Genomic DNA, 24,825 nt, shown 5'->3' on the forward strand with positions numbered 1-24,825 from the left:
GATCCTGGATGTGCTCACCAGGCTGTGCCAAGAAATCTGGAGGACAGCCACCTCGCCAACTGACTGGAACAGACCTATGTTTATTTCTATTACCAAAAAAAAAGGTGACTCAACAGAGCAAGGATATCATCGAATGATATCACTAATATCATATACAAGCAAAATACTGCTGATGGCCATAAAAAATGACTGGAACAGTACATTGACAATGAATTACCAGAAATACAAGCTGGGTTTAAAAGAGGCCAAGGCACTAGAGACATCATAGACAATCTAGATGGATCTTGGCTGAAAACAGAGAGTACCAGAAGAATGTCTGTCTGTGTTTCATTGACTGTGCAAAGGCATTTGACCGCATGAATCACAACAAATTTTGCCTAACCTTGAGAAGAATGGGAATCCCAGAAGACCTGATTGTGCTCATGTGAAACCTATACTTGGACCAAGAGGCAGTCTTCAGAATAGAGCAAGAAAATAATGCATGGTTCAAAATCCAGAAAGGAGTGTGTCAGGAAGGCATCTTGTCTCCATACTTTTTCAATCTGTATGTGAAATAGATCATTTGGGAGGCATCTGGACTGGAGGAAGAATCAACAGCTTGCATTATGCAGTTGACAAACCTTGGTTTCTGAAACTGAGGAGGACCTGAAGCATTTGCTGCAAAATGTCAGACTGTAGTCTGCAGTATGGATTGAAGTTCAACATCAAGAAAACCAAAATTCTCACCCCTGGCCCAGTTGAGGGAAAACAGATTGAGACTGTTAGCAATTTCAACTTGCTAGTTTCCACAATCAACACTCTTAGCACCCGCAGTCAAGAAAGCAAAAGATAAATTGCGTTAGGAAAAACTGCTGTTAGGGACCTCTCCAGCGTGCTGAAGAGCAACAGTGTCAATCTAGGTACTAAGATGCACCTGATCCAGCCATGGTCTTAAGAATTACTTACTATGCATCAGAAAGCTGGACAAAGACCAAAGATGACAGAAGAAGAACTGATGCCTTTGAGTTTGGTGCCAGAGAAGAGTATTGAACATACCCTGGACTGCCAACAAAACCAACAGGTCTGTCCTAGAGAGCGTGAAAACAAGCTGCGTTTTGAAGGCAAGGATTTTGAGGCTTCATCTCACATAGTTTAGGCATTAGTAGGACAGATCAGTCCTTGGAGAAAGATATCATCCTTGGAAGGGTGGAGGGATAGTGAAGGAGAGGAAGATCCTGGATGAAATGGATTGACACAGGTAACTGAGGTGATGAAGGTAGGTGTGTCAGAGACAGTGAGATTGGCTCAGGATAGAGCAGGGTTCAGAACTATCGTACATAGTGTTGCACATAACAACAATAAAATTACTAATATAAAATATTGGTGAAAGCATCAGCAGACAACTATCTTTAATCCAAAAATTTTGCTAATTATCCAAAAGAAATGGAAGCACATTAAACTAAAATTAGAAATTGCCCAGGCATCTAAACAACAGAAGAATAATAAATATATACAATAAATATATATAAATATAATGTGTTCATAACTTGTCAATAAAATAAAACAAATTACTAATATACCTGGATAAATCAAAGAGTTTATGCTTATTGAAAGAAATTGAACACAAAAGAATGTATCTTAAGTAGTCTTACTTTAAATTAATTTCTAGACCAATCAAAACAGCCGATAGAATAATTCAGAACGTTAGTAATAGGAGTAATGAGGAGACATAATGATAAGATTTTTTACTTCAATCTTGAGCTCTGCCTGCTGTCCAGGTTCCCTCACTATAGAACAGGTGCTCCTGACCTTTCTCCCCCTCCCCCACTGTGGCTGTGATACCTGCATTGATTTGTTTCAACTGTTTATATGCTGGGATTCTAATTCCATTTCTCCATCTGCCTCAGAGCAATAGATGGTTGCTCTAATAGGCTTTTTTTTTCTTTTTCCTTTCTAATGAGGAAGAGGGGAGCTCTGGTGGCCTCCTGGCATGAAGCTGTGGTGCAGTCCCCAAAGCACACCGTTTAAGGCCACGAGCTGTGCCACTGGAGAAGGATAGGCAGTCTCCTCTCCTGTGATTAAGTGTCTCTGAAAACCCGCAGGGAGTGGGAGTGGGGGAGCTGCGGGCGGGTCCCAACTCTATGGTACTCTAACTGCAATGAGGAAGAAACTTTTTGGACTTAGAACTTTGTAGCATCAAGACTCCATGGGAGTGCCACAGTGAAGGAATGAAAATCCAAAGTCTCTGTAAATTTTTACTGAAATTAATAATAAATTTCAATAAAACAAAAAAACTGGGGGGGGGGGCGGAGGGAAGACTCCATTGGGACAGCAAGCTCTGGTGGCCTAGTGGCAAGAAGCTGCACTGCAGTCCCAAAGGCACTTGGAGCGAATCTACCAGATGCTTTGCTGGAGAAGGAGGGGCAATCTCCTCCTGTGCCAGTCAGATCCGATTTGATGGTACACACAGACAAAAGCAAACAAACAAACATCATAGTGCCAGGGAATGATTATATGAAACACAATATGAATGAAGAATAGTGTGACACACAGTGTAAAGACTCCATGGGGCTGAAGAGGACTGACAGAGAAAATGGACACATGTCTGTCATATGACAGGAGAAACATTTTTGTTCTTTCAAACCAGTATTATTTAAATTTAGTTTGGCATTTGCTGAAATAATACGCCTTTCTCACTCCCATTAAGAAATAGATTATATTTTATTTACTTGATTTAAACAACTTGGGAGTTCTGTTTAAAACTATCTAAATAGCAATGGGTCATTCTTCATCTTAGTCTTACAGTTACTGTCTTCAGCCTGGTGGTTAGTGGAGTACACATTGTAAAGACAGTTGATAGACAAGTCAGTGCTTGTGAGTTTTAAAGTGGATATTCAAGAGCATTCTCTGCTTCATCAGGAGTGAATTTTATTTGCAATGTATTTGTGGAATTACAGGAAAAAACACGCGTTTAACAGACACTGAGCTGATTTCCCAGTTAGCTGTTGCCTTGTGGCCAAGCTTCTCATTGGTCTTCTTACCCGGGCTCTGAGTTCAGTGCAGAGAGCTCTGGCATCAGGCTCTGGAGCAGGTAGCTTTCCCAGCTTCTATTCAACAAGAAAGCAAGAACAAGAGGAAACTAATGTCTAGCTACTAGTAATGTATTTATTTTTTTAATTGAGATTTTAATGAAAGTTTATAAGAACTTGGATTTCCATTCATTCATCATTGCACATTTTTCCCTACCCCCCCTAACCCACAGATTGCTTTTCTCTTTAGAAAAAAAAAGTTCTTTCATTGTCATAGAGCCCCCTTCCCCAGACCACTTTACTATGCAGCTCTTTCTAGGCTCTTGTCATGCCAATAATACCTAATCATACATTCCTTTTATCCAGTTCTCTCCCTTGTCTGTTTCAATGTCCTGTACATTATTTATCCCCTCTTTTCTTAGTTTCCCTCCAACCCACCTGTCAGTTCTGTTTTATAACAGTGGCATTATGCAGTATTTGTCTTTTTGTGATTGAGATATTTCACCCAGCATAATGTCCTCCATGGTCACCCATTTTGTATACTATTTCATGAGTTCTTTGTTTTTCAATGTTGCATAACCTTGCATTGTGTGAATATACTACAGCTTCTCTATCCATTCATTTGTTGATGGGTACATGGGTTGTTTCCATCTCTTTGCTGTTGTGAACAAAGCCACAATAAACATGGGTGTGCATATATCTGCTTGGATGTCGGTTATGGTCTCTTTGGGGTGTATTCCCAGTAGTTGAATTGCTGGATCAAATGGTACCTCTATTTGCACCTTTTTGAGAAAGCGCCATACTGCCTTCCATAGTGGTTACATCATTTTATACTCCCACCAACAGTGAATAAGGGTCCAGTTTCTCCACAACCTCTCCAGCATTTGATGTTTGCTGTTCTGTTCAATTTTGCTTTTCTTACTGGGGTGAGATGATATCTCATAGTTGTTTTGATTTGTGTATCTCTTAGAGCTAGGGATTTTGAACATTTCTTTATGTGTTTGTTTGCCATCTGAATCTCTCCTTTGGTGAAGTGTCTGTTCATCTCCTGTGCCTATTTCTCAGTTGGGTTGTTTACCTTTATCTTGTGGTGCTCGCGTATTCTATGAATTTTGGTTATAAATCCCTTATCAGACCTGTTATTTCCAAATATTTTTTCCCAGTCTGTAGCTTCCCTTTTTATCCTCTTGGAGAAGTTTTTGGATGTGCATAGAAATAAGAGGTATCCAAATTGACAAAGAGTAGGTAAAATTATCTTTCTATGCAGTCTATCTGGAGACTAAGGTGTGTCTGATACAGGTCATGGTCTTTGTAATCACTTGTTATGCATCAGAGAGTTGGACAATGACAAGGGAAGATAGAAGGAGAATTGATGCCTTTGAGCTGTGGTGCTGGAGAAAAGTATTGAGGGTACCATGAACTGCTAGGAAAACAAACAGATTCATCCTGGAGAGGGTTAAGCCAGGCAACTCCTTGGAGGCAAGGATTCTGAGGCTTCATCTAACATACTTTGGACATGCTGTAAGGAGGGACCGGTCCTTGGAGAGGGACATCATGCTTGGGAGGGTGGAGGGACAGCGCAGGAGAGGAAGGCCCTCTATGAGGTGGATTGATTCAGTGACTGAGGTAATCAGGATGGGTATATCGGAAACAGTGCGATTGGCACAGGACAGAGCAGAGTTTAGGGCTGTTGTACATAGGGTTGCTATGAGTCACAAGCGACTCAATGACACGTAACAACAACAATGCAGATGATATGATAGTATACTTAGAAAACCCTAAAGACTCAGCAAGAAAACTACTGGACATACAAGATCAACATACAAAAATCAACTGGATTTCTCTACTATGACAAAGAGAATATAGAACTGGAACAAAGAAAAACAATGCCCATCGTAATAGCTAATCACAAGATTAAATACTTAAGAGTAAATCTGACTAGAAACCTAAAGGATCTATTCAAAGAAAATTACAAAACATTACTATAAGAAACAAAGGGAGACCTGGAGAAGTGGAAGAATATCCCTTGCTCATGGATAAGGAGACTCAATATTGTGAAAATGGCAATACTACCAAAGGCAATTTACACATTCAATGCAATCCCAATATAAATATCAATTCCATTCTTCAACAAGATGGAAAAGACAATCTCCAGTTTTATTTGGAATGGAAAGAGGGCCTGAATAAGCAAAGCACTCCTTAAAAAGAGAAACAAGGTAGGAGGTATCTCACTCCCTGATTTCAAATCCTACTACACTGCTGTGGTGGTTAAGACAGCATGGTATTGCTACAATAACAGACACATTGATCAATGGAGTAGAATTGAGAATCCAGAAATCAGTCCATCTACCTATGGTCAACTGATTTTTGACAAGGAGATGAAATCAGTTACGTGGAGAAACGACAGCCTTTTAAACAAATGTTGGCAAAATTGGAAAACTATCCTCAGAAAACTCAGACAAAACCCATACCTCACATCATACACAAAAACCAACTCAAAGTGATCAAGGCTAGGACTAAAACCAAGGACTTTAAACTTCATTAGAGAAAAGCTTAGTACTGTATTTCTATGGCCAAGCTTCTATGTGAGGACTGGGGCATCTTCTAAATGTGAGTCCTGTCCCGATGATCCTTGGAATCAGCTTGAGCTAATGGAAATCAGGGTCCAACGGCCCAAGGGTTTAAAATCCCGGCTTTAATACTAGGAGCAGTGTAATCTATAGCATTCTCTTCATCAGTTAAATGGGGACGAGAACCATCTACTTCAGAATATTGTCCAGATTGAATGAAATAATATCTGAGAACTGTCTAGCAGCTCTCTCCTAAGCAAGTGATGGCTTAGCCTTGCCTGTTTACAAACACTCAATGACACTGGCTTCATCAAAGATATTCAGACAGCTCTTTGCACAGGTCAGAGTCTATTAATTGGTTTGATTGCCAAGTAATGCAGGAGCTTACCAGGGAATCTGAGCTCCTTGCCTTTCTGTATTTTTCTGACTTATACCCTCTACCCTCCTTTTCTGTCTCACTTTACTCATTTGGTTTATGAATGAAGAGAACACACTATCTACCAAGCCTTGCACTAAGTGTTAGAGAATTACTCATCCGCTCACACATTACTAACTCATTATGGATTCTCCAGTGGGTTTTCCGAAATTGAGAACCAGTGGTGGATTTGAACCACCAGCGAGATGCCACGTTTGGCTCTACAGTGTGATTCACTGCAGAGCGTACCACCATAGCTCCCTGCAAGAGAATCAGAGATGAATAAACCATGAAAAGAAATTTTTCTGTGCCTAGGGGGTAAAAAAAAAATCACATTTCTGTGGGCACCTAGAAGGGATACACCACTAAATCACATGCCTCTTCTCCTCCATAGGAAATCATCACTTCCATCCTGCTGAGTGGGCGGATCGGGCCCAACATCCAGCTGGCTGAGTGCTATGGGCTGAGGCTGAAGCACATGAAGTCAGACGAGATCCACTGGCTGCACCCGCTGATGACAGTGGGGGAGGTGCAGGACAAGTATGAGTGTCTACACGTGGAGGCAGAATGGAGGTAAGACTCTGAAACGGGGCAGATGGGTGTGGGGTGAAAAGGCCCTGGGAGATCCTTCTTTACAGCACTTCTCAACTTCTGAAGCGTATCCAGAAAATCCGAGTGTCATCTAAGACCCAATGCTGCTCAAGTAGCTAATGTACTTGCCAACTCCTAAGTAGGGCAGATGTCTAGGAATATCCCCAGACAAAATGTTGTTGGTACTATAGTAAAGAACAGCAGAAGAGTGGGGTGGGTGGGGAGACACAGTCTTGGAATGATTTGTGAACCTGAGGAAAACAATTGCCCTGTGAGGGAAGAAGTGGGGATTCAGGACTAGTGGTAGCCACTGCCTGCTTTCCCCCCCGCCTTCGAGAACAGAAAGATTAAGTCTTGGATGAGTTGTCAAGAGCCTCATGGGAAGTCCCTTCCATACTGAGTTCTCTTGACTTCTGCTCTTGGCAGTCCTCAATCCCTGCTGTAGGTACAAGCTTCCCTGTATCAACTTGTTGTTGTTGTTGTTATGTGCCATCGAGTCGCTTGTCCTGTGCCAATCTCACTGTCTCCGACACACTCATCCCAATTACCCTAGTCACCGAATCAGTCCACCTTATAGAGGGTCTTCCCCTGCTGCGCTGTCCCTTCACCCTCCCAAGCATGATGTCCCTCTCCAAGGACCGGTCCCTCCTTACAACATGTCCAAAGTATGTCAGACGAAGCCCCAGAATCCTTACCTCCAAGGAGCAGCCTGGTTTAACCCTCTCCAGGATGAATCTGTTTGTTTTCCTAGCAGTCCATGGTATTCTCAATACTCTTCTCCAGCACCACAGCTCAAAGGCATCAATTCTACTTCTACCCTCCCTAGTCATTGTCCAATTCTCTTGTATTAACTAGAGAATCTGAATTTCTTATCCCAGGTATGACCTTCAAATCCGTTACTTGCCAGAGGACTTCATGGAGAGCCTCAAAGAAGACAGGACCACATTGCTTTATTTTTACCAACAGGTAAAAAGTTAGGGCACATTAAATGCTAAGTTTTACCCATCTTCTCCTAGGACAGTGGAAAGCCAAAGCTTAAATTTTTGAAAAGATCCATCCAGGCAACTTCTCTGTAGGCCATTTCCTGGTCCCTGAACAGCTTCTCCAGTCCTGCCTCTCTCTCAGCTAACTAAGTGAAGGCCTCACTTTATCCAGTTTGATTGTTGCTTCTCCTAGCCCTCCTTTAGTGGCCATTTACTGCCCAGCGGTGCTCTGTGGCTTATGAACAGAAAAGCAGATTCCAAGAGAAGGCTTTAGTGCTTGACACTCAGGCTCTTCTACAGGCAGACATCCTGGTTTCAAGCCATTTCCTAACTGGGTAGCCCCAGGCACGTAATTAATGGGCTAGAAGTGTCTTCATCTAGATAATGAGGTTAGAAATAAGCCCTTACAGTATGAGGTTGCTGTGAGTACACATGTTAGTAATATCAGTGGTGTGTTGATAAAATAGCTCTGGGTGGGGGGGGGCGAATCCTTAATTTGTATCACTTGCCAATTTCTACTGTTTCATATTCCAAACCACTAGTGTGGCATCAAGTGGCTCACAGTATGTCTAAAAAGGTAATAGCCAGTTCTCGTGAGCTGTTTCGAGCTGCCACCAATATTATTATTATTAATAATAATAAATAAGAAACCAGCAGATATAATGCCGGTAGAGGACCCAGCAAAGGACTGACACTGGGGAGTGCCAAGGACACATGAGCTACCATCATTATTCCCGTCCTGTCTTAGCTCTCTTCTTGGTTTCCTTGGAGACCAAGCCAGACTTCTCTTGGACAGTAGATGGCATCTTCTTACCAACAACACTTTTTTTATAAATATTTGTTTCTCAGTCTCCAAAATGATGGTTGAGGGTTGGAGGAACAGGCCATTTCCTGCCTCCTTGAGGTGGGAGAATACATTTGCACAGCCCTGAGGCCTGGCCTGGGTGGTGTGACTGCCACTGCCTGGGATCGCAGAGGCAGAGCTGAACGTGAGCCTCCCTCTCTGTTCTTTACCTCTATGGCATCGTTCCTTCAGGCAGGCTGGGTATGAGACACGTGAGACAGTCCAGTTATCTGTTGTCTCCTGGGGCCTCTGCTCAGGGAAACGGGGAACAAGAGAATGAATCTGAACTTTGATCTTCCTTCCTCCCCCACTGCCCTTCCTCAGCTCCGGAATGACTACATGCAGCGATATGCCAGCAAGGTCAGCGAGGGCATGGCCCTGCAGCTGGGCTGTCTGGAGCTCAGGTATGTGGCTTTGAGGTGTCTCCAGGGAGCTTCCCGTGCTTCCCCTCCTGTGCCAACCTCTCCACTGGCAGGGGCTTTCCTCACATGCAGGATGGAAAGCAAGGATGGATGTGTGAGAGCCAGGGAGGGAAGAAGTAGGCTGGAGAACTTTCCTTGGACCTGCAGGGCCAGATCCCTATCTGGTCAATCTTTTTTATCTTCTTCTGACTCCTGCTGCTCTTGCCTCTAGGCTACCTGTTTTATCAATCTGTTGTGTCTATTATTTAAGTAAGTCAGCAAATGCTTTTCTGAGCACTGTGCTAGCCTCTGGGAGTATTAAAATGTGGAGATTTTAGTCTGTGGCTCACTGCTACATCCCCAGATCTAGTAGACATTCAGTAAATATCTATGAAATTCATAAATCGTTCATAGATGTCTTCTAACTTACAGTGTTTGGGGAAATTGGCAGATATGTTTACAATTAATCATAACACACAGCAGGATGAAATATGTGTCAAATCGAGTTACATGTTGGAGTCATTAATTCTGAGTGGACTTAATCAGTGGAAGAGGGGGGATTTGAACTGCTCTTTGAAGGAGGAGAAAGGTTTCAGTAGATAACTGGTGGAGGGGATAATCTGCAAAATAGTGGAGAGAGGAAAGGTGGGGCTGACTGAAAGGCTTTGAATGGTATCCTAAGAAATTAAACTTTTTCCTTGGCTGCTCAGAACCATTGTAATCTTGGGCAGAGGAAATTGGTTTAACCTAATCTGTCCCTTAGCACTGTCAGCTTTACCATATGCTCATTTGACCTTCACATCACCTTTCCCTCCCCCATGTCATCTTTCAATGGGACCTTTATAAAGCCTAAAGAGATAAGTTCCTAAATATGTCTGTAGGCACCTGCTTTTGCTAGAGTCAGAACTCCAGTGGATTTTCAGAGGCTGTTTATCACATAGGAGGAGATTGCCCATCTTTTTCCCAAGGAGCAGGACAAAACTCCCAAGAGTTTTGAACAGCTTGCCTTTGAATGGGCAGCACAACTCCTTATTCACTATGCCATCAGAGTTTTCTCATAGATAGGCACCTGTTGTTGTTGTTGTTATATGTCGTCGAGTTGCTTGCAACTCATAGCGACCCTATGTACAACAGCCCTAAACTCTGCTCTGTCCTGTGCCAATCGCACTGTCTCTGACACCCCCATCCCGACTATCCCAGTCACTGAATCCACCTCATAGAGGGCCTTCCCCTCCTGCGCTGTCCCTCCATCCTCCCAAGCATGATGTCCTTCTCCAAGGACCAGTCTCTCCTCACAACATGTCCAAAGTATGCTAGAAAGAACCTCAGAATCCTTGCCTCCAAGGAGCCACCCGGTTTAACCCTTTCCAGGATGAATCTGTTTGTTTTCCTAGCAGTCCATGGTACTCTCAATACTCTTCTCCAGCATCACAGCTCAAAGGCATCAATTCTCCTTCTATCCTCCTTAGTCATTGTCCAACTCTCTGATGCATAACAAGTGATTGCAAAGACCATGGCCTGTATCAGACACACCTTAGTCTCCAGAGAGACACCATTGCTCTTCAGTACTTTGGAGAGGCCCCTAGGAGCTCAAAAAACTGATGACTTCTGACCTTCACCCTTGAACACTCTGATTTAGTATATCTGAGTAGAGCCCTAGAATATATCTTTTTTTTTCCTTTTTAATGAGTTCCTAGGCCATTTAAATGATGTTAGCTTCATATGAGTTGATGAAAGAACTTGTGTGTGTGTGTATGTGTGTGTGTGGTATATTCACACAATGGAATACTATACTGCATTAAAAAACAAGGAACTCATGAACTATTATACAAAATGGGTGACCATAGAGGACATTATGCTGATTGAAATATCTCAGTCATGAAAGGACAAATACTGCATAGGGCCACCGTTGTAAAATGAGACTGACATTTGGGTTGGGAGGAACCTAAGAAAGTGGGGATAAATAATGTATACTTCATTGAAGCAGATGAGGGAGAAAACTGTTTAAAAGGAATATAAGATTAGGTATTATTTGCATGACAAGATTACAGAAAATGAAATGTATATTAAAATGGACTGTGGACTCAGGGTGGATTATAACAATGAAAGATTTTTTTTTCTTCAAAGAGGAAAAAACTAACTGGTGGAAGGGGTGGGCAGGGAGGAAAATGTGCAACAATGAATTAATGGGGGGAAATTAAATGGAAAAAATATGCTGTAAAATATATATGTTGCATTAAAAATAATTAATAAAAAAGTTTTAATTTAAAAAAATGAAAGAACTTTTAGGACTGTTTCTGGGGAGACCTTCGGCAAGGAGTTATGTTTGGTTTGCTAGAAATATGCTTTTAGGGAGTCTTGATCCTATCTGTGACCTTAATATTATAGAGTCAGGAGTCAGGGGGGACTTTTTCTCCCATACTAAGTCTCCCAGAAGGCCATAGGATAGGAAAGGGAGAGTTCCCACTTCATTTCAGCACTTGAGATTATGGGGGATTGAGACAAGCAGGCCAAGGGCAGGCTTGGAGGGTTCCTTTTTACCACTTACAGACTTTTCATACATTTTTATTTTATATTGGTTTGTTTTTAAAAGTTCATATACATTTTCATACCAGATCTTTCCCATTTCCTTTACCCACCCCTCTCTCTACCCATCAAATTGTGCGACTCTATGACTACCACCCCCTGCCCATCCTCACCTGTCTGCTCCTTCCCTCCCCTCCTGGAATTCTCATACACATTTTACCAGTTATCTATTTCTACAATAATGGCCTTATACAGTATTTGTCCTTATGGGATTGAATTAGTTCAACTTAGCATCAGTTTGCAGACTTTATATCTCAACAACAACAAAAAAAGAACAACAAGAGTCCCTGAAGCAGAGATCTAGCCCCGACACAATTGTTTTGTGGCAGAGTTTATGGCCTTATGTCTCCAGAGTTTAAAGAATAGTCAGAGAAATAGTCTTGGGGATAGTCAGATGGTTGCCTTACCCAATAAGCAAGGTAAGCATAAAAAAAAAATTTAAAAAATAAAACATAAAAAACAGTGGCTCCAGTTATCCAGAGCGTAGTCTTATAAATACGAAGCTAACAGACCACAGGAACAAGCAAGTGCAGCAGTGGGAAGGAACTACTAGCAGGGCACTAAATGAAACTGATACCAGCTTCAGTGTGAGAATGTGCTCACTGGAAATAAAGTTCATGCCAGAGTCATGAGGGCACCCACATGCAAGGTTGTGAAGTCCCTACCCGTTCAACACCTTCAGAGTTGACCAAAATAGCCAGATGTGTTTTTGAAAATCAAGCCACAGTGCAGAATTTACCAGAATTTCACTCTTTCCTTTAAAGGTTCCATTGCAGGTTTATCTATAAATTATGAGCATGAGTCCCTTTAGTCTGTGAACATCACTGACTGCTACTTTTCTATGGACATTTTAGGACTGCAGGTGGTTCTGTGGTCAGTGGTTTGAACCTACCACCTGCTCCACAATAGAAATATGTGGCAGCCTGCTTCTGTGAAGATACTAGAACCCTGATTCTACTCTATCCTACAGGTCACTATGAGTTGTAATGTCAATATGTATTATAACCAACTCAATGGCAATATGTTTGGTTTTTGGTTAGTGGACAGATTATGTCACTTGCTTATAGATATAAAGACTCCAGAAAAGAAAAAAAAATATCCCTTACTGACTTAAGAAAAGATCTGATATGTGCATGAAATGTGAAATGAATTTGTATCAAGGAGTTGCTGAGTGTTAGATGTAGTACAAAGGATTTGGAGCTAGACTGCCTGGTTTATAACCCTTAGTCTGCTATTTACTGTCTTCCTTTGGGTGAGTCATTTTCCTTCTCAGTGCCTCGCGTACTTTATCTGTAAAATGGGAATGATCTGAAAGTAGATACCTGGCAGGGTGGTTAGGGAGCTCTGGTGGTGAGAGCTGTGGCACGTGGCACCGCTCATCTAAAGGTCATATATCTCTGGTGGTTCTGATCCCAGAGCCCCTCCTCCAAAGGGAGAAGGTGACCAGTCTCCTCCAGTTAAGAGTCATAGCCTCGGAACCCGATGGAGAGTGGCTGCGTCAGAACCTGCTTGATGGCAGTGAGTTGTGGGGTTGCTATAATGAGAAGAAAGTACACAGAGCACTTGGAATAACAGCCGGAACAGAAGTGCTCAATAATTAGTTACATGCACTAATTAACATTTCTATTGGCTTATGGGGGATACTTTCTAAATGTAAAAATTATTATTTTCTCTAGGAGCTCCTCTATAAATGAACTTGAAACCCATGACTCAAGCTAGAAATTGAAGGAGTGCAGCATCTAGTATCTCTTTTGACCTGAGACACCCAGGGTCATTGCCCACCCTCAACAGGACCTCAAAACCCGCTGACCTAAAAGTCAGGCAGAGTGAATGCAGGACCCAAGGTTCAAAAGAGAACACTTACTTTGTTTCAGAAGACATTTTGTCTCATAGTTAATTTCTAATATAGGCAATGCTTTTTAGAAGAGAAACTCCACTAACTAGATTTTACATAGATGTTTCTTTACTTTTTACTGCTCGTAAAAGGTAAAATGCTACGAAAGATGGAGGATTAGAGAAAGGAAGACCTTCAACGAGTTGGATTTATACAGCAACTGCAGCAATGGACTTGAGTGTGTTGGAGATGAAGAGGATGGTACAGAATAGGCAGGGTTCATATCTGTTCTTCAGAAGGTCACGGTCACACAACTATCTCATGGATGGGCCTGTGTGTGCTGTATCTTTAGATCCTACTCCACCCTGGTTGCTCGCCACCACCGCTCATTGCTACAGAGTTGGAACTTACTGATCGCTGATACAGTGCCTGAGCTGATAAATCAAACAGGAGATGGCCCATCTTTCTCCCCCGGAGCACCTAGTGAATATGAACCACCAGAAAAGTGTGACCTTTGGGTTACCGGTGCCATATACTCCATGCTTCACCACCAAAGCTCCCTCCCTGGCTGGGAGCTCCTCACAATTGCAGGCTTGGGCTGGGGCAAACCAATCAGGAAACAGATGCAGTCTCATTCCCAGATGAACAGCAGCTCTGAAGGGGACCAGTTAGAAAATTGCAAAGCTCAGTCTATGAGGAGAGCAATATTTCTGATTGAGAGTTTTAACTTGGAACATACCTATGATTGTGTTGGTAAGATAGAACATTAAGGAACCCAGAGCGCACAGCACATTTGAGTGCTCGGGCACCTTTGTCTAAAGCAGTGTTGTTCTCTAATTGTGTAGAAGGCTGGCACAGGCAGTGAACAAAGGTCTGGGAAAACTGAGTATAAAGAGATTGTGATGACCTTAGTGTGTTAGTTGAACTTTTCTTAGCATAAAAACACATCTTTTTTTGTCCTCTACCCTCTTCCAAGGGAGCTCTGGTGGCCTAGTGGTAAGAAACTGCGCTACAGTCCTGAGGGCACACAGTTCAAATCTACTAGCTGCTCCATGGAGAGAAAGATAGGCAGTCTCCTCCCATGTGACTAACTGCCTCTGAAAACCCACCGGAGGGTCAGCTGTGGATTGATTCTCACTCCATGATATACAACAACGCAACACCACCTTTTTCTAAACTGAAAACAGACCCGCAGCTGCTGAGTTAATAAGTGGATTCCAACTTGTGGTGAACCGCCTTCAGTTCTCGAGGCTGTAAATCTTTACAGCCTTGCCCACTCCCAGCCCACCCACCTCCCTTCTGAAGCACTGTGCTTTATGCTCACCTCTGTTTGAGCAACGCTGTGCTCACATGGGCTCCATTGCAAAATCCTGTCAATTTCTTAAAGTCAGAACTGAAGCTGTCTTTATCTTTGAATCTGGAATCCCAAGCCTGGCACGTAACATAAAGCTCGATAAATATGTGTTGGAGTGAATGAATAACTCTAAAAGGACCCAAATCCTCCTCTCTGATGGGCATTTGTCAGCATTTACTCTGCTAGATTTAACTTGTTTTGTACCAAAATCAATTTTTCGGTTACCTGGGAGTCCATTTTCAGCTCATTCAACCCAGCAGGAAGAGCGGATGAACACGCTGCTTATAATCAATGCTTCGCAGGAGCACTCTGTGTTTTTCTGTGAGTGTGGGAGGGTTAGCAGGTAACGCCCGCTCACAGAATGTTTGGAGGCTGTCTGATTCACCCCGTGGACCACCAGGATGTTCTTAACCAGCGTGAACTCAAGGCTCCTGCTTTTTGCAGGCAATCTTGTGGCCTTGACTCTCAAATGCCCTGTAGGTGGACACAGGAGGAAGCTCTTCCAACCAGGGGAAAGGACTGGATAGGCTCCGTATGCCTTATGGCTGGTCCATCCTGTGCAACTTAAGGCCTTTGAAAACCCGCTGGAAGGTCCGCTTTGGGTCATTTCCAACTCGACGGTACACAACAACAACATCCATGCCTAACCAGTCTTCTGACTTTCAGAGTCCACAAACCTGCTCTTTTCCAGCCACAGTACTTTTCTTTCTTTTTTTTTTAAAAAAAAATAATTTTCATGAAAGTTTACAGAGACTTAGGGTTTCTGGTCGTTCATTGTTGCACTTTTCTCCCTGCCCACCCCTCCCCCAATTCATTCTTCTCCTTGAAAAATAAAACTCTTTCATTGTTATGCACACAATACTTTTCTTAGGAGCAAAATCTTCCAGTCTGCTGTCCAGTTCTGCAGACACCCAGCTGAGAAAAGCCAGATTAAGGAAGCCACACTTCTCTTCTTGGATCAAGTGGTCACATTTCCGCAGCACTGTAACTTTTTAGCACTCTTGGCGTGTTGGTCTGACAATTCTTTGTCAAGAAGTGCTTTTCCTAGACATTTAAAAGACCAAACAAACAAAGCTCAGACCAGTTCTGTGGAGTAGATCCTACCTATGGCAGTGCTCCATCAGGTTCCCAGGCTGTAAATCTTTCTAGGCAGAGACTGGCTGTCTTTCCTCATTGAAACAGCTGGTGGATTCAAACCTCCAACCTAACTGTTAGCAAGCCAACACTTTGCACACTACCCCAAAGACAGCTGGGTGGAAGGAACACTGGATTGCTCTGCCTGCTCAGGAGGGAACAGCTTGTGCACCAGTCAGGATGAGAGGTTCGAAGCACAGGAGCCAGGCAGGGACAGGCAGCAAGGACCGATGGCAGGAGTATCTGGCACATGAGCTGTGTGGCCTCAGGTTAAACCACAATTGCTAGAAATAAATAAGACAAAAGTGTTCTCCAAAACGTGACTAAGAGAAATAGGTGTCTTAGTGCATTATGTGCTATTGGCATACTGTGGCTATGAATCAAAGGGTTAGTAATTCGAATCCAGCAGCCATTCTGAGGGAGACAGATGGGCTCTCTCCTTCTCTCAAGATTTACAGCCTCTGAAATTCAAAAGGGGATCACTGAATCAGAATTGATGCGACATGGCTTTTGTCATTTTGTGTGGGGGGTTTTGGTATAGAAAAAAAATTAGAAGTGACTTCTAGTAGTAAGAGTTATGGACTGTTTTAAATTGTTCATCCTATTCTCCGTGTCTCTCTGGAGACTAAGGTGCACCTGATACAGGCCATGGTCTTTGCAATCACTTGTTATGCATCAGAGAGTTGGACAACGACTAGGGAGGACAGAAGGAGAATTGATGCCTTTGAGCTGTGGTGCTGGAGAAGAGTATTGAATGTACCCTGGACTGCCAAGAAAACAAACAGATTCATCCTGGAGAGGATTAAACCAGACTACTCCTTGGAGGCAAGGATTCTGGGGCTTTGTCTGACATACTTTGGGCATGTTGCAAGGAGGGACAGGTTCTTGGAGAGGGACATCATGCTTGGGAGGGTGGAGGGACGGCGCAAGAGGGGAAGACCCTCTATGAGGTGGATTGATTCAGTGACTGTGGTTATCGGGATGGGTGTGTCAGAGGCAGTGCGATTGGCACAGGATAGAGCAGGGTTTAGGGCTGTTGTACATAGATAGGGTCGCTATGAGTTGCAAACGACTCAAATAGGGTTGCTAAGAGTCGCAAACGACTCAATGGCACATAACAACAACATTCTATAATTTCTAAAATTTTCACATGTGTCACATTTAACATTCATTTTTAAAAGTAATTAAACAAACAAAGTAATTAAACAGGACTCACTAGGAGCTATCGCTGTGGGGACCGTGTTACAGCTGAACATTTTTCTCATTCAGTGGTCAGGGAACACCAGGGTTTGGAAAAACCACATGAGACAAAGAGTTTGCCTCAAGATCGGGACTGAAATACATTAATATGAGTGATTGGAAAGATGACTTCTCCCAAGAGCGTGCCGAAATATGCACAGATGATGGCACAAACCCTGAAGGATATGGGCATGGCAGAGTAGGAGCCAAGAGTTAGAAATCAGATGTTGGAGTTTGCCTTCCAATACATAACTACAAATCTAGACAAAGCAAAAATTTCTTCAAGCCATGCTAAGAAAGGACCAGTCCTTGGAGAGGGATGTTATGCTTGGGAGGGTGGAGGGACAGCACAGGAGAGCAAGACCCTTGATGAGATAGATTGATTCAGGGACTGGGATAATGGAGGCAGGTGTGTCAGAGACAATAAGGTTGGCACAGGATAGAGTAGGGTTTAGGGCTGTTGGACATAGGGTCACTATGAGTTGCAAGCGACTCTACGGCATATAACAACAACAACACAACATTAAGAAAACAACTGTTGATGCAGATGATGTGCGATTGGCCATCCACTGTCGTAATGACCAGTCTTTCACCTCTCCTCCCCCAAGAGATTTTTTATTTGATATTGCACTGCAAAGACATCAAACTCCTTTGCCTTTGAGCAAGCCATATTCTGGCCCTAGACTGCCACCTGATATACTGCTTAAGTGCTCCACATTATAGACTTGACCCCATACAGAAAAAGGTATTTCATGCTGCAGGAAGAAGAACAGATCCAAGGCTAAGTGTTAGCTCCGTTACTAGCAGACCCAGTACTCCCACACTGTGTACAACAACCCCTTAAACCATGTCTGTTTCCGCTAAAGTAGGAACTCCAATGGCCCTCACAGGGCAACGATTTACAGTCCAGATGCCAACTTCACAGGGCCCAGCTGTAAAAGCATCAGTGACCACAACTATAGCAGTTCAGAATGTTCTGATCAATCCACATTAATTGGGTCCAAAAATATTCTTACACCGCTAATATGGTATCGTCACAAAATACTGCCAGTGAACCATCTCATGCATTGAAAAGAAAATGTGAAGATGGTGATGATGGTGACTGTGATCATTTGTAATCTGGTCTTGATACATGTACCATATATACTTAGTCTTAAGTCTATTGTACTGAAATTAAATGTGCATGCTGGATATTGTCAAGTTATGACTTAGAAAAATCTGTTAGCATTTAATGAGTGAATACAATTCTACTTTTCAATTGAGATGTTGCATTTTTTAAAAAAATAGAATTAGTTATGGTTTTTATCAGCCTTTAAATGAGAAAAATAAAGACATCATTTTAAAAAGTGATTAAACATACATACACTCATAATATTTTGGAGCCAACAACTAAGGGGAATAGAAGTCATAAAGGAAACCAGAAGTTGGACATAACAGTGGGGTGCATGGTGAATCTGGCTATGGTGACTTGAGCACACCCGACTTCACTACCCTCACCCCCACTTAATGTGACTGGATAACTGTGGACTAATAACACCCTTGTCATGTTCTAACTTCAAAATCATTTTGGTAGGAATTAATGTACTAGTCAGCACACGGTACTCCCTTCATTACCATACAATGAGGAACACTCGCCCTAGTGCCTAGCATTATGGGCTCATCTGCTGCTGGGTGGGCTCTCCTGGGTCTTCTGCCTTCAGGGCCACTGACAGAGCCGCCCTTTGCTTCCTTCGCCCAATACCTGAGCCTTCCTAGGGCTGGGTCTCTTAAAGCAGAGAGCTGGAATCTTTTCTACAAGTGAAATGTATGAACTTTGAATTCCCAGTGGTTTTCTAAGAGTCATATTGTCCAATTCTTCTCACGCTGAGCACCTTCCCCACTGGAAAATCTGGGGAAGGGGGCTTCTAGGTCAACGAGTGGGCACTTGGGTGATGAATTCTGCTGGCCTCATTCTCCAGCCATCAGCCCATCCCTCCATACTTCTCTCTCTCTCCAGGCGATTCTTCAAGGATATGCCCCACAATGCACTTGACAAAAAGTCCAACTTTGAGCTCCTGGAGTAAGTACAGAAGTGGTGTCTGTTCTTCCCTCCTCGTCTGTCTCTTTGTCCTTGTTTTTCTGGTCTCCCTTCTTAACTCATCTTCAGACCAGAACCAGGCAGGCCCTGGTCCCCGTCTCCAGCTCACTATTCCCTGGCTCATCAGCAGAGTGTATGGGAGGGGGGTGAGTAGGGAGGAAAATGTCCAATAATGAATGAATGGAAATCCAAGTTTTCTGTAAATTTAAAATATCAATTTAAAATAATTTAAATTTTTTTTTTTTTTAAAAAAAAAAGGCAGAGTAGAGAAGTCCAGTGAATTTTCTTTTATTCACTCTTTTAGGAAGGAAGTGGGGCTGGACCTGTTCTTCCCAAAGCAGATGCAGGAGAACTTGAAGGTGAGATATGAAAAGTGAGGGAGGGGCCCAGAGGACCCCACTGTGCTGGTTCCCCGTAAGTTGCAGGGAAGGGGGTTACTCAGGGAAGGCAGGGCATCTATGCTGCCTCTGGCCATCAGTGGTGGGACAACTGAAGGTATTAAGTGGCCTTTTCTGGGATCCAGGGTACATGGGGTCCAGTTCTAATCAGAGGTCTATTAGCTTTGGGGTCTGAGCACAGGCGGATAACACCTCCCCTGCTCTCCTCATGGAATCCCAGCGTGGTGCTAACGGCTGACATGCTTTGCTGCCAGCCTAATCTGCTTCTGGGAAAAAAATAAAATAAAAATCAGCCACTGCTGACCCCATGGAGCAGAGTTGCACTCTGACCCATGGGAGCCCCTCTCCCTCGCAGGCTCATGGGGATCCTCCTAACAAGGGCAGTGTGATGCCAGTCAGAGGTGGAAGCACCTCCAGCTTTGCAGCTCTGGTTTGGGGTTCCCCTTGCAGCACTGGATGATCTTGAGATGGAAAGTCAAGGCGGTCTGAAGGGGAGGAGTTGAAGCTCGGAGGAGCCAAGTCTCCTCACCCGTGCCCTTCCTTGCTCCCCCACTTCTCTCACCACAGCCCAAGCAGTTCCGGAAGATGATCCAGCAGACGTTCCAGCAGTACGCCTCGCTGAGGGAGGAGGAGTGCGTCATGAAGTTCTTCAACACGCTGGCAGGCTTTGCCAACATCGACCAGGAGACCTACCGCTGTGAACTCATTGTATGATAAGGTCCCCTTTGTCCTCTCCCTGACCTCAATTCCAGCCTCTTAGAAAAAAGGACCCTAAGACCAATTTCCAGGGAGAGGGCGCTGCATTTTCATGTTGATTTCCAAGCCTTCCTGGCCTGCCCTAAAATGAAACTCCATCTGCTCCTCACTTATGGACCTAGTTAGGTTCCAAAGACCAGAGGTGATGCAGAATTGTCACTACACATGCCTCAGAGCTGTACCCCCTCTTTGGGGTCAGTGCTCTCTAATCCACCATCAGCAGCCCCCCACCTTGCACTCCACAGGACACACAGCAGGTTCCACATTCTCAAGCACTTTAGAACCCATAGGGCTTGGTCAGGTGTTTCCCTCCGCCCTCCACCTCCTACCATATACTGAGGGTGGGGACCCCACTTCTCCTCTGTTTGCCCTAACCCACACCCCTATGCCCTCCCACCATGCCACTGATTTGCCTGGAATCTTTAGACACTCACTCAACCTTTCCCTGCCCCCGCCCCCCCACCCCGTTACCTTATATCCTCCAACTTCTCCCCTCTAACTCTATATAGCTGGGCTAAGACATCTTGGGCAGACAGGGAAAGTCATCTCACAGCCAGTGAGCTGTGGCTTTTTGTGTGGTCTGTCACTGGGGCCTCTGTACATCACTCAGGGTGCTGTGCATCACGGAGAGTCGGTGAGGGCCCAGCTGCGGCCTCAGGTGGGGCCCGTACCAGGGACTTTTCCCAGGTTGTTTTAAATGTAAAATATTGAGTAGTGAGATAATCAGTAAGTGGGAGCAAGTGTTCATCCACTTGCCTGAGATGATTAATGTGCTTGGCTGAAAACTGAAAGGGTATAGGTTTGAGTCCACTGAGTGGCACCTGAAAAAAAAAAAGATCAGGTGACCTACTTTCCAAAAGACCAGCCACGGAGATCCCTGTGGAGCCCAGTGCTACTCCAACACACATGGGGTAGTCATGGCTTGAAGTCAGCGGCTGCTGGAACGTGTCTCAAGGCCGGGCTAAAATATTGGCCTCTCAACTCTGAGGTCTAATATTGTAAGAGTGTGTCTGGAGGGAGGAATCTGTACAGTGAGGACTCAGGGTGGAAGAAGCTGGAGCTTCTAAGAGACAGTGGTCTGTGTCTTTCTCAGTGAAGTTTCTTTTCTTAAGTTTCTGAAACTGGGCCATCAGTCTCTGCTCTCCTTATATTCCAGCAAGGATGGAACATCACTGTGGACCTGGTCATCGGACCTAAAGGCATCCGCCAGCTGACAAGTCAGGATGCAAAGGTGAAAAGGGACTAGGGGGCGGGATTATCCAGCCAGGTGGCTCTGGCAAGATGGGGGTCTTCCCATTTCTGCTGCCCCCCACCCTGGCATTCCCCACTGGTTCTCCCTATTCTATTGCCTTAAGCAGCGAGGCCAGGTAGTTGGTGTGAGGTTGCCGCAAAGAGAACATGTCGGGTAATAGTGTGGGACAGATTGTGCTTTACTTCCTGTGACAATCCTCTATCCTGACTTTGCCTTCTGGCTTAGTTAGACTTGCTCTTTCAATGACAAGGTCACTAGACTGAGAGCCAGGGGGCCTGGGGCCTGTCCTGGTGCTACTATCTAGCCTTGGGACAGTCTTTACTACCTCCAGACCTTGTTTTCTCTCTGCAAAATGAGGAACTAGCATGAAATGATTACCTCTAGCTGTAATATTCTTTGATATTTTCTATCTCCTCGAGAGACGGTCCCACTTGCGCCAGGGGACCCCTGCTCTGATTCATGGCCTGATCCCCGGGCGGAGGGTCTATCTGCAGAACTCCCCCTGTGAAACGTCGTGCTAAGGACCCATTTCCCACAGCCCACCTGCCTGGCCGAGTTCAAGCTGATCAGATCCATCCGCTGCCTCCCAGTGGAGGAGGAGCAGGCTGTGCTTCAGCTGGGTATCGAAGGTGCCCCTCAGGTGAGCGTCTCGGGGCATCTGGAAACAGCGGGTGCAAATGTAGGTGAAGAGTTCTTCTCGGGCTTGGCCGAGAGTTCTCCAGCTTATGGGTTCTGAAGAAAACAGCATCTAGTTCTTAGACAAGGGGCCAGGTTGGTGATAAGTTATGAGGAAATCGTGTCAGGAAGTGACGAGATAGATGTATATATTTATGACAGATAGAGTTATACATAGGGAGCTCTGGTGGCCTAGTGGTAAGAAGCTGAGCTGCCATCCCGAAGGCACACAGTTCAAATCTTCCAGCTTCACAGAAGAAGGAGGAGTAATCTCCTCCTGTGCAATTACTGCCTCTGAAAACCCACTTGAGGGTCAGCTATGGGTCAGTTCCAACTTGATGGTACACAACAAACAATGATTGATGTATATAAAATAAGATATAGAGGTTTGTGTGTGTGTGTGTATGTGTGTGTGTGTCTGAAGGAAGAAGTAAGGGAAGTGGTGATAGACCAAGTGAAGGAAAGAATGGCAAGAACCAGGATTTCAGGGAGCTAGGACTTTATGTGGTAGAACATTCAGAGACCTTAGAGTACCGATTGTCTGTCTCTCCTGTCATCGATATGTTCCCTTCCCCATGCTCTCCCTCTTCCTGTTCTCAGTTTCTGTTTTACACTATGAGCACCTTTTAGTACAAGGTGAAGCTCTGGAGAGGAAAGCAATGCCTCTTGAAAGGAGCCTTCATGCTTCACGTTCAGTAGGGATGGCGAGTGCTGCCCCCTGGTGGCTAAATGACGTACAAGCAACGCCCTAGAGTTAAGCTCAGCCGGGGTGTAGGTGGCAAGGGCCCAGCTCCTGTGTGTGTAATCTCTTCTCCATCACTGTGGGTAAATGCTGGCCAAGGTCATGGGGTCTCATCCTTGGCTGGTCTCTTCTCTGCAGTCCTTGTCCATCAAAACCTCCTCTCTGGCAGAAGCTGAGAACATGGCTGACCTCATCGATGGTTACTGCAGGCTGCAGGGGGAGCACAAAGGCTCTCTCATAGTTCATCCCAAGAAAGGTGGGTTTCCACTCAAAGGAAGATTGAATGGTGAATGGCAGCACAGATGAGCTGAGTGTCCAGGAGCAGAGCAGGAGAGGCTAAGCCAGTGACTAAAACATGAGAGATGAGGCTTTAGATCTGGGTCCTCTGCTCCAGACCCTCAGCCTGTGTGTCCTCCTTGGCTTTGCTGGTCACCAGTGGCCTGGGAGGAGAGGTGCTTGCAGCCCGGGAAGATCAGAGTTCTTGCTAGAACAGACCTAGTTTCTCCTGCGTGTCTGTTTTAGGATTGAGGTCAGGAAGCTGGGGCCATGGCTGGAGAATGTAGAAGGTGGCCAGAAGGAACCTGAGAAGTTTTCCTGTTAGGAGGATCCAAATATTTTCACTGTGACTCTAAGAGAGAACAAGGTGGCTGGGAGGGAGGATTCCTCTGTGTTGGAGTCTAGGAGCAGAGAAGTCCTAACCAGGACCCAGTGTCCCTGCTTCCAACTCCTCCTCTTCTTTCCTCTCTCCAGATGGTGAGAAGCGGAACAGCCTGCCCCAGATCCCTGTGCTGTGAGTAGAACCCAAGGGCATAGAGCACCCTGGGCTCAGTCTCTGTCTGCCTCAGAGCAGGGTCTACAATGAGGGAGCCCTCAGCTCTGTGGTGCCCCAGGGAAGGGCACAGGAATCTCAGCATTTCCACAGTATTTACTTGACAGGATATTCCTACGTAGGGCAGTGGACTGCTAACACAGCATTTCTCTGGTAGTTTGATCTACCATTGGCTTCTTGAGAGAACGATGAGTCATCTCCTCTCACGCGATTTACAGCCTCTGAAAGCCTGCTAGAGGGTCAGTCAGAAGTTTAATCTGACTCAAGCTGACTTAAGCTGAGTTGGATTGAGTGCTACTCAGTGTCATCTTAGATGGGAATTGCCCCTCCCTTGCCCAGAAGCAGCCAGGAGGCCTGCTCCTTGTGTAGCCGTCCATTCTAGCCCTGCAGGCAGGGGAAGGAGAGGAAGCTGTGGATGCCAGCTGGCTGCCGGGCTCAGAGCCCACATGGCTTCCAACCTCTGTTCTTGCTCCACAGAAACCTGGAGGATCGCAGATCCCACTTCTCCGAAAGCTGCAGCATAGGTGAGAAGACTCCAGGGCATCCTCTGCCCATGCCCAGAGCCTCTTTTCTGCTCTGTTTGCTTCTTCCTTCCTCTCCTTGGCATCAAAGATCACCTCAAAGTTACAGAAAACAACCTTCTCCCATAACTTCACAGTGAGAGCGCTCAAGTGCCCTTCATAACTAGTGTGTACTTAGCAGTTAAGGCTCCTTGGCAGAACGAACAGTTTGCACTTGTCTGCTAACTTAAAGGTTGGTGGCTCAAACCCACCCAAAGGGACTGCAGAACAAAGGCCTGGTAATCTGCTTCCGTAAAGATTAAAGCAAATAAAACCCCATGGAGCAGTTCTGCTCTCACGTGAGTCACCATGAGTCAGAATCTTCTTAGCAGAGATGGCTTTGTTTGGATTTCTGCTTTTTACTGAGCAATAATCATGTGAAGATGCTAAAGGACCTCAAAGATATTTCATTCAGTCTTTACAAAAGCTTCTAAAGACTTTCATTTCACGGAAACGGAAACTGGGGTCAAGAGGGGTTAACCAGCTTGCCCTAAGTGTCACAGATAGAGTTGCAGAGTGGGAAGGGAAACCCAGGAACTCTGGTGCAGACTCAGCGCTTCACCTCTAGGCCACATCT

General features: G+C 44.7%; 1 protein-coding gene and 1 pseudogene across 2 annotated transcripts in view; both read left to right on the forward strand.

Moving 5' to 3' along the window:
- The window catches only part of PTK2B (protein tyrosine kinase 2 beta), a 109,540-nt gene that overhangs the window by 43,125 nt on the left and 41,590 nt on the right, over window positions 1-24,825 (forward strand). For both annotated transcript variants that reach the window (XM_006884864.1, XM_006884865.1), the window contains exons 2-12: window positions 6,388-6,566; window positions 7,463-7,550; window positions 8,736-8,815; window positions 18,956-19,018; window positions 19,341-19,395; window positions 20,002-20,142; window positions 21,347-21,421; window positions 21,981-22,082; window positions 22,998-23,115; window positions 23,610-23,649; window positions 24,166-24,212. In XM_006884864.1, the coding sequence (XP_006884926.1) occupies window positions 6,388-6,566; window positions 7,463-7,550; window positions 8,736-8,815; window positions 18,956-19,018; window positions 19,341-19,395; window positions 20,002-20,142; window positions 21,347-21,421; window positions 21,981-22,082; window positions 22,998-23,115; window positions 23,610-23,649; window positions 24,166-24,212 (988 nt within the window). The remainder of the gene's footprint in view (window positions 1-6,387; window positions 6,567-7,462; window positions 7,551-8,735; window positions 8,816-18,955; window positions 19,019-19,340; window positions 19,396-20,001; window positions 20,143-21,346; window positions 21,422-21,980; window positions 22,083-22,997; window positions 23,116-23,609; window positions 23,650-24,165; window positions 24,213-24,825) is intronic.
- On the forward strand, window positions 12,881-18,077 carry LOC102864420 (annotated as a pseudogene).

This window comes from Elephantulus edwardii, unplaced genomic scaffold, assembly GCF_000299155.1.
Source record: "Elephantulus edwardii isolate Elephantulus edwardi_28Jun2011 unplaced genomic scaffold, EleEdw1.0 scaffold00038, whole genome shotgun sequence".
Classification (NCBI taxonomy): domain Eukaryota; kingdom Metazoa; phylum Chordata; class Mammalia; order Macroscelidea; family Macroscelididae; genus Elephantulus; species Elephantulus edwardii.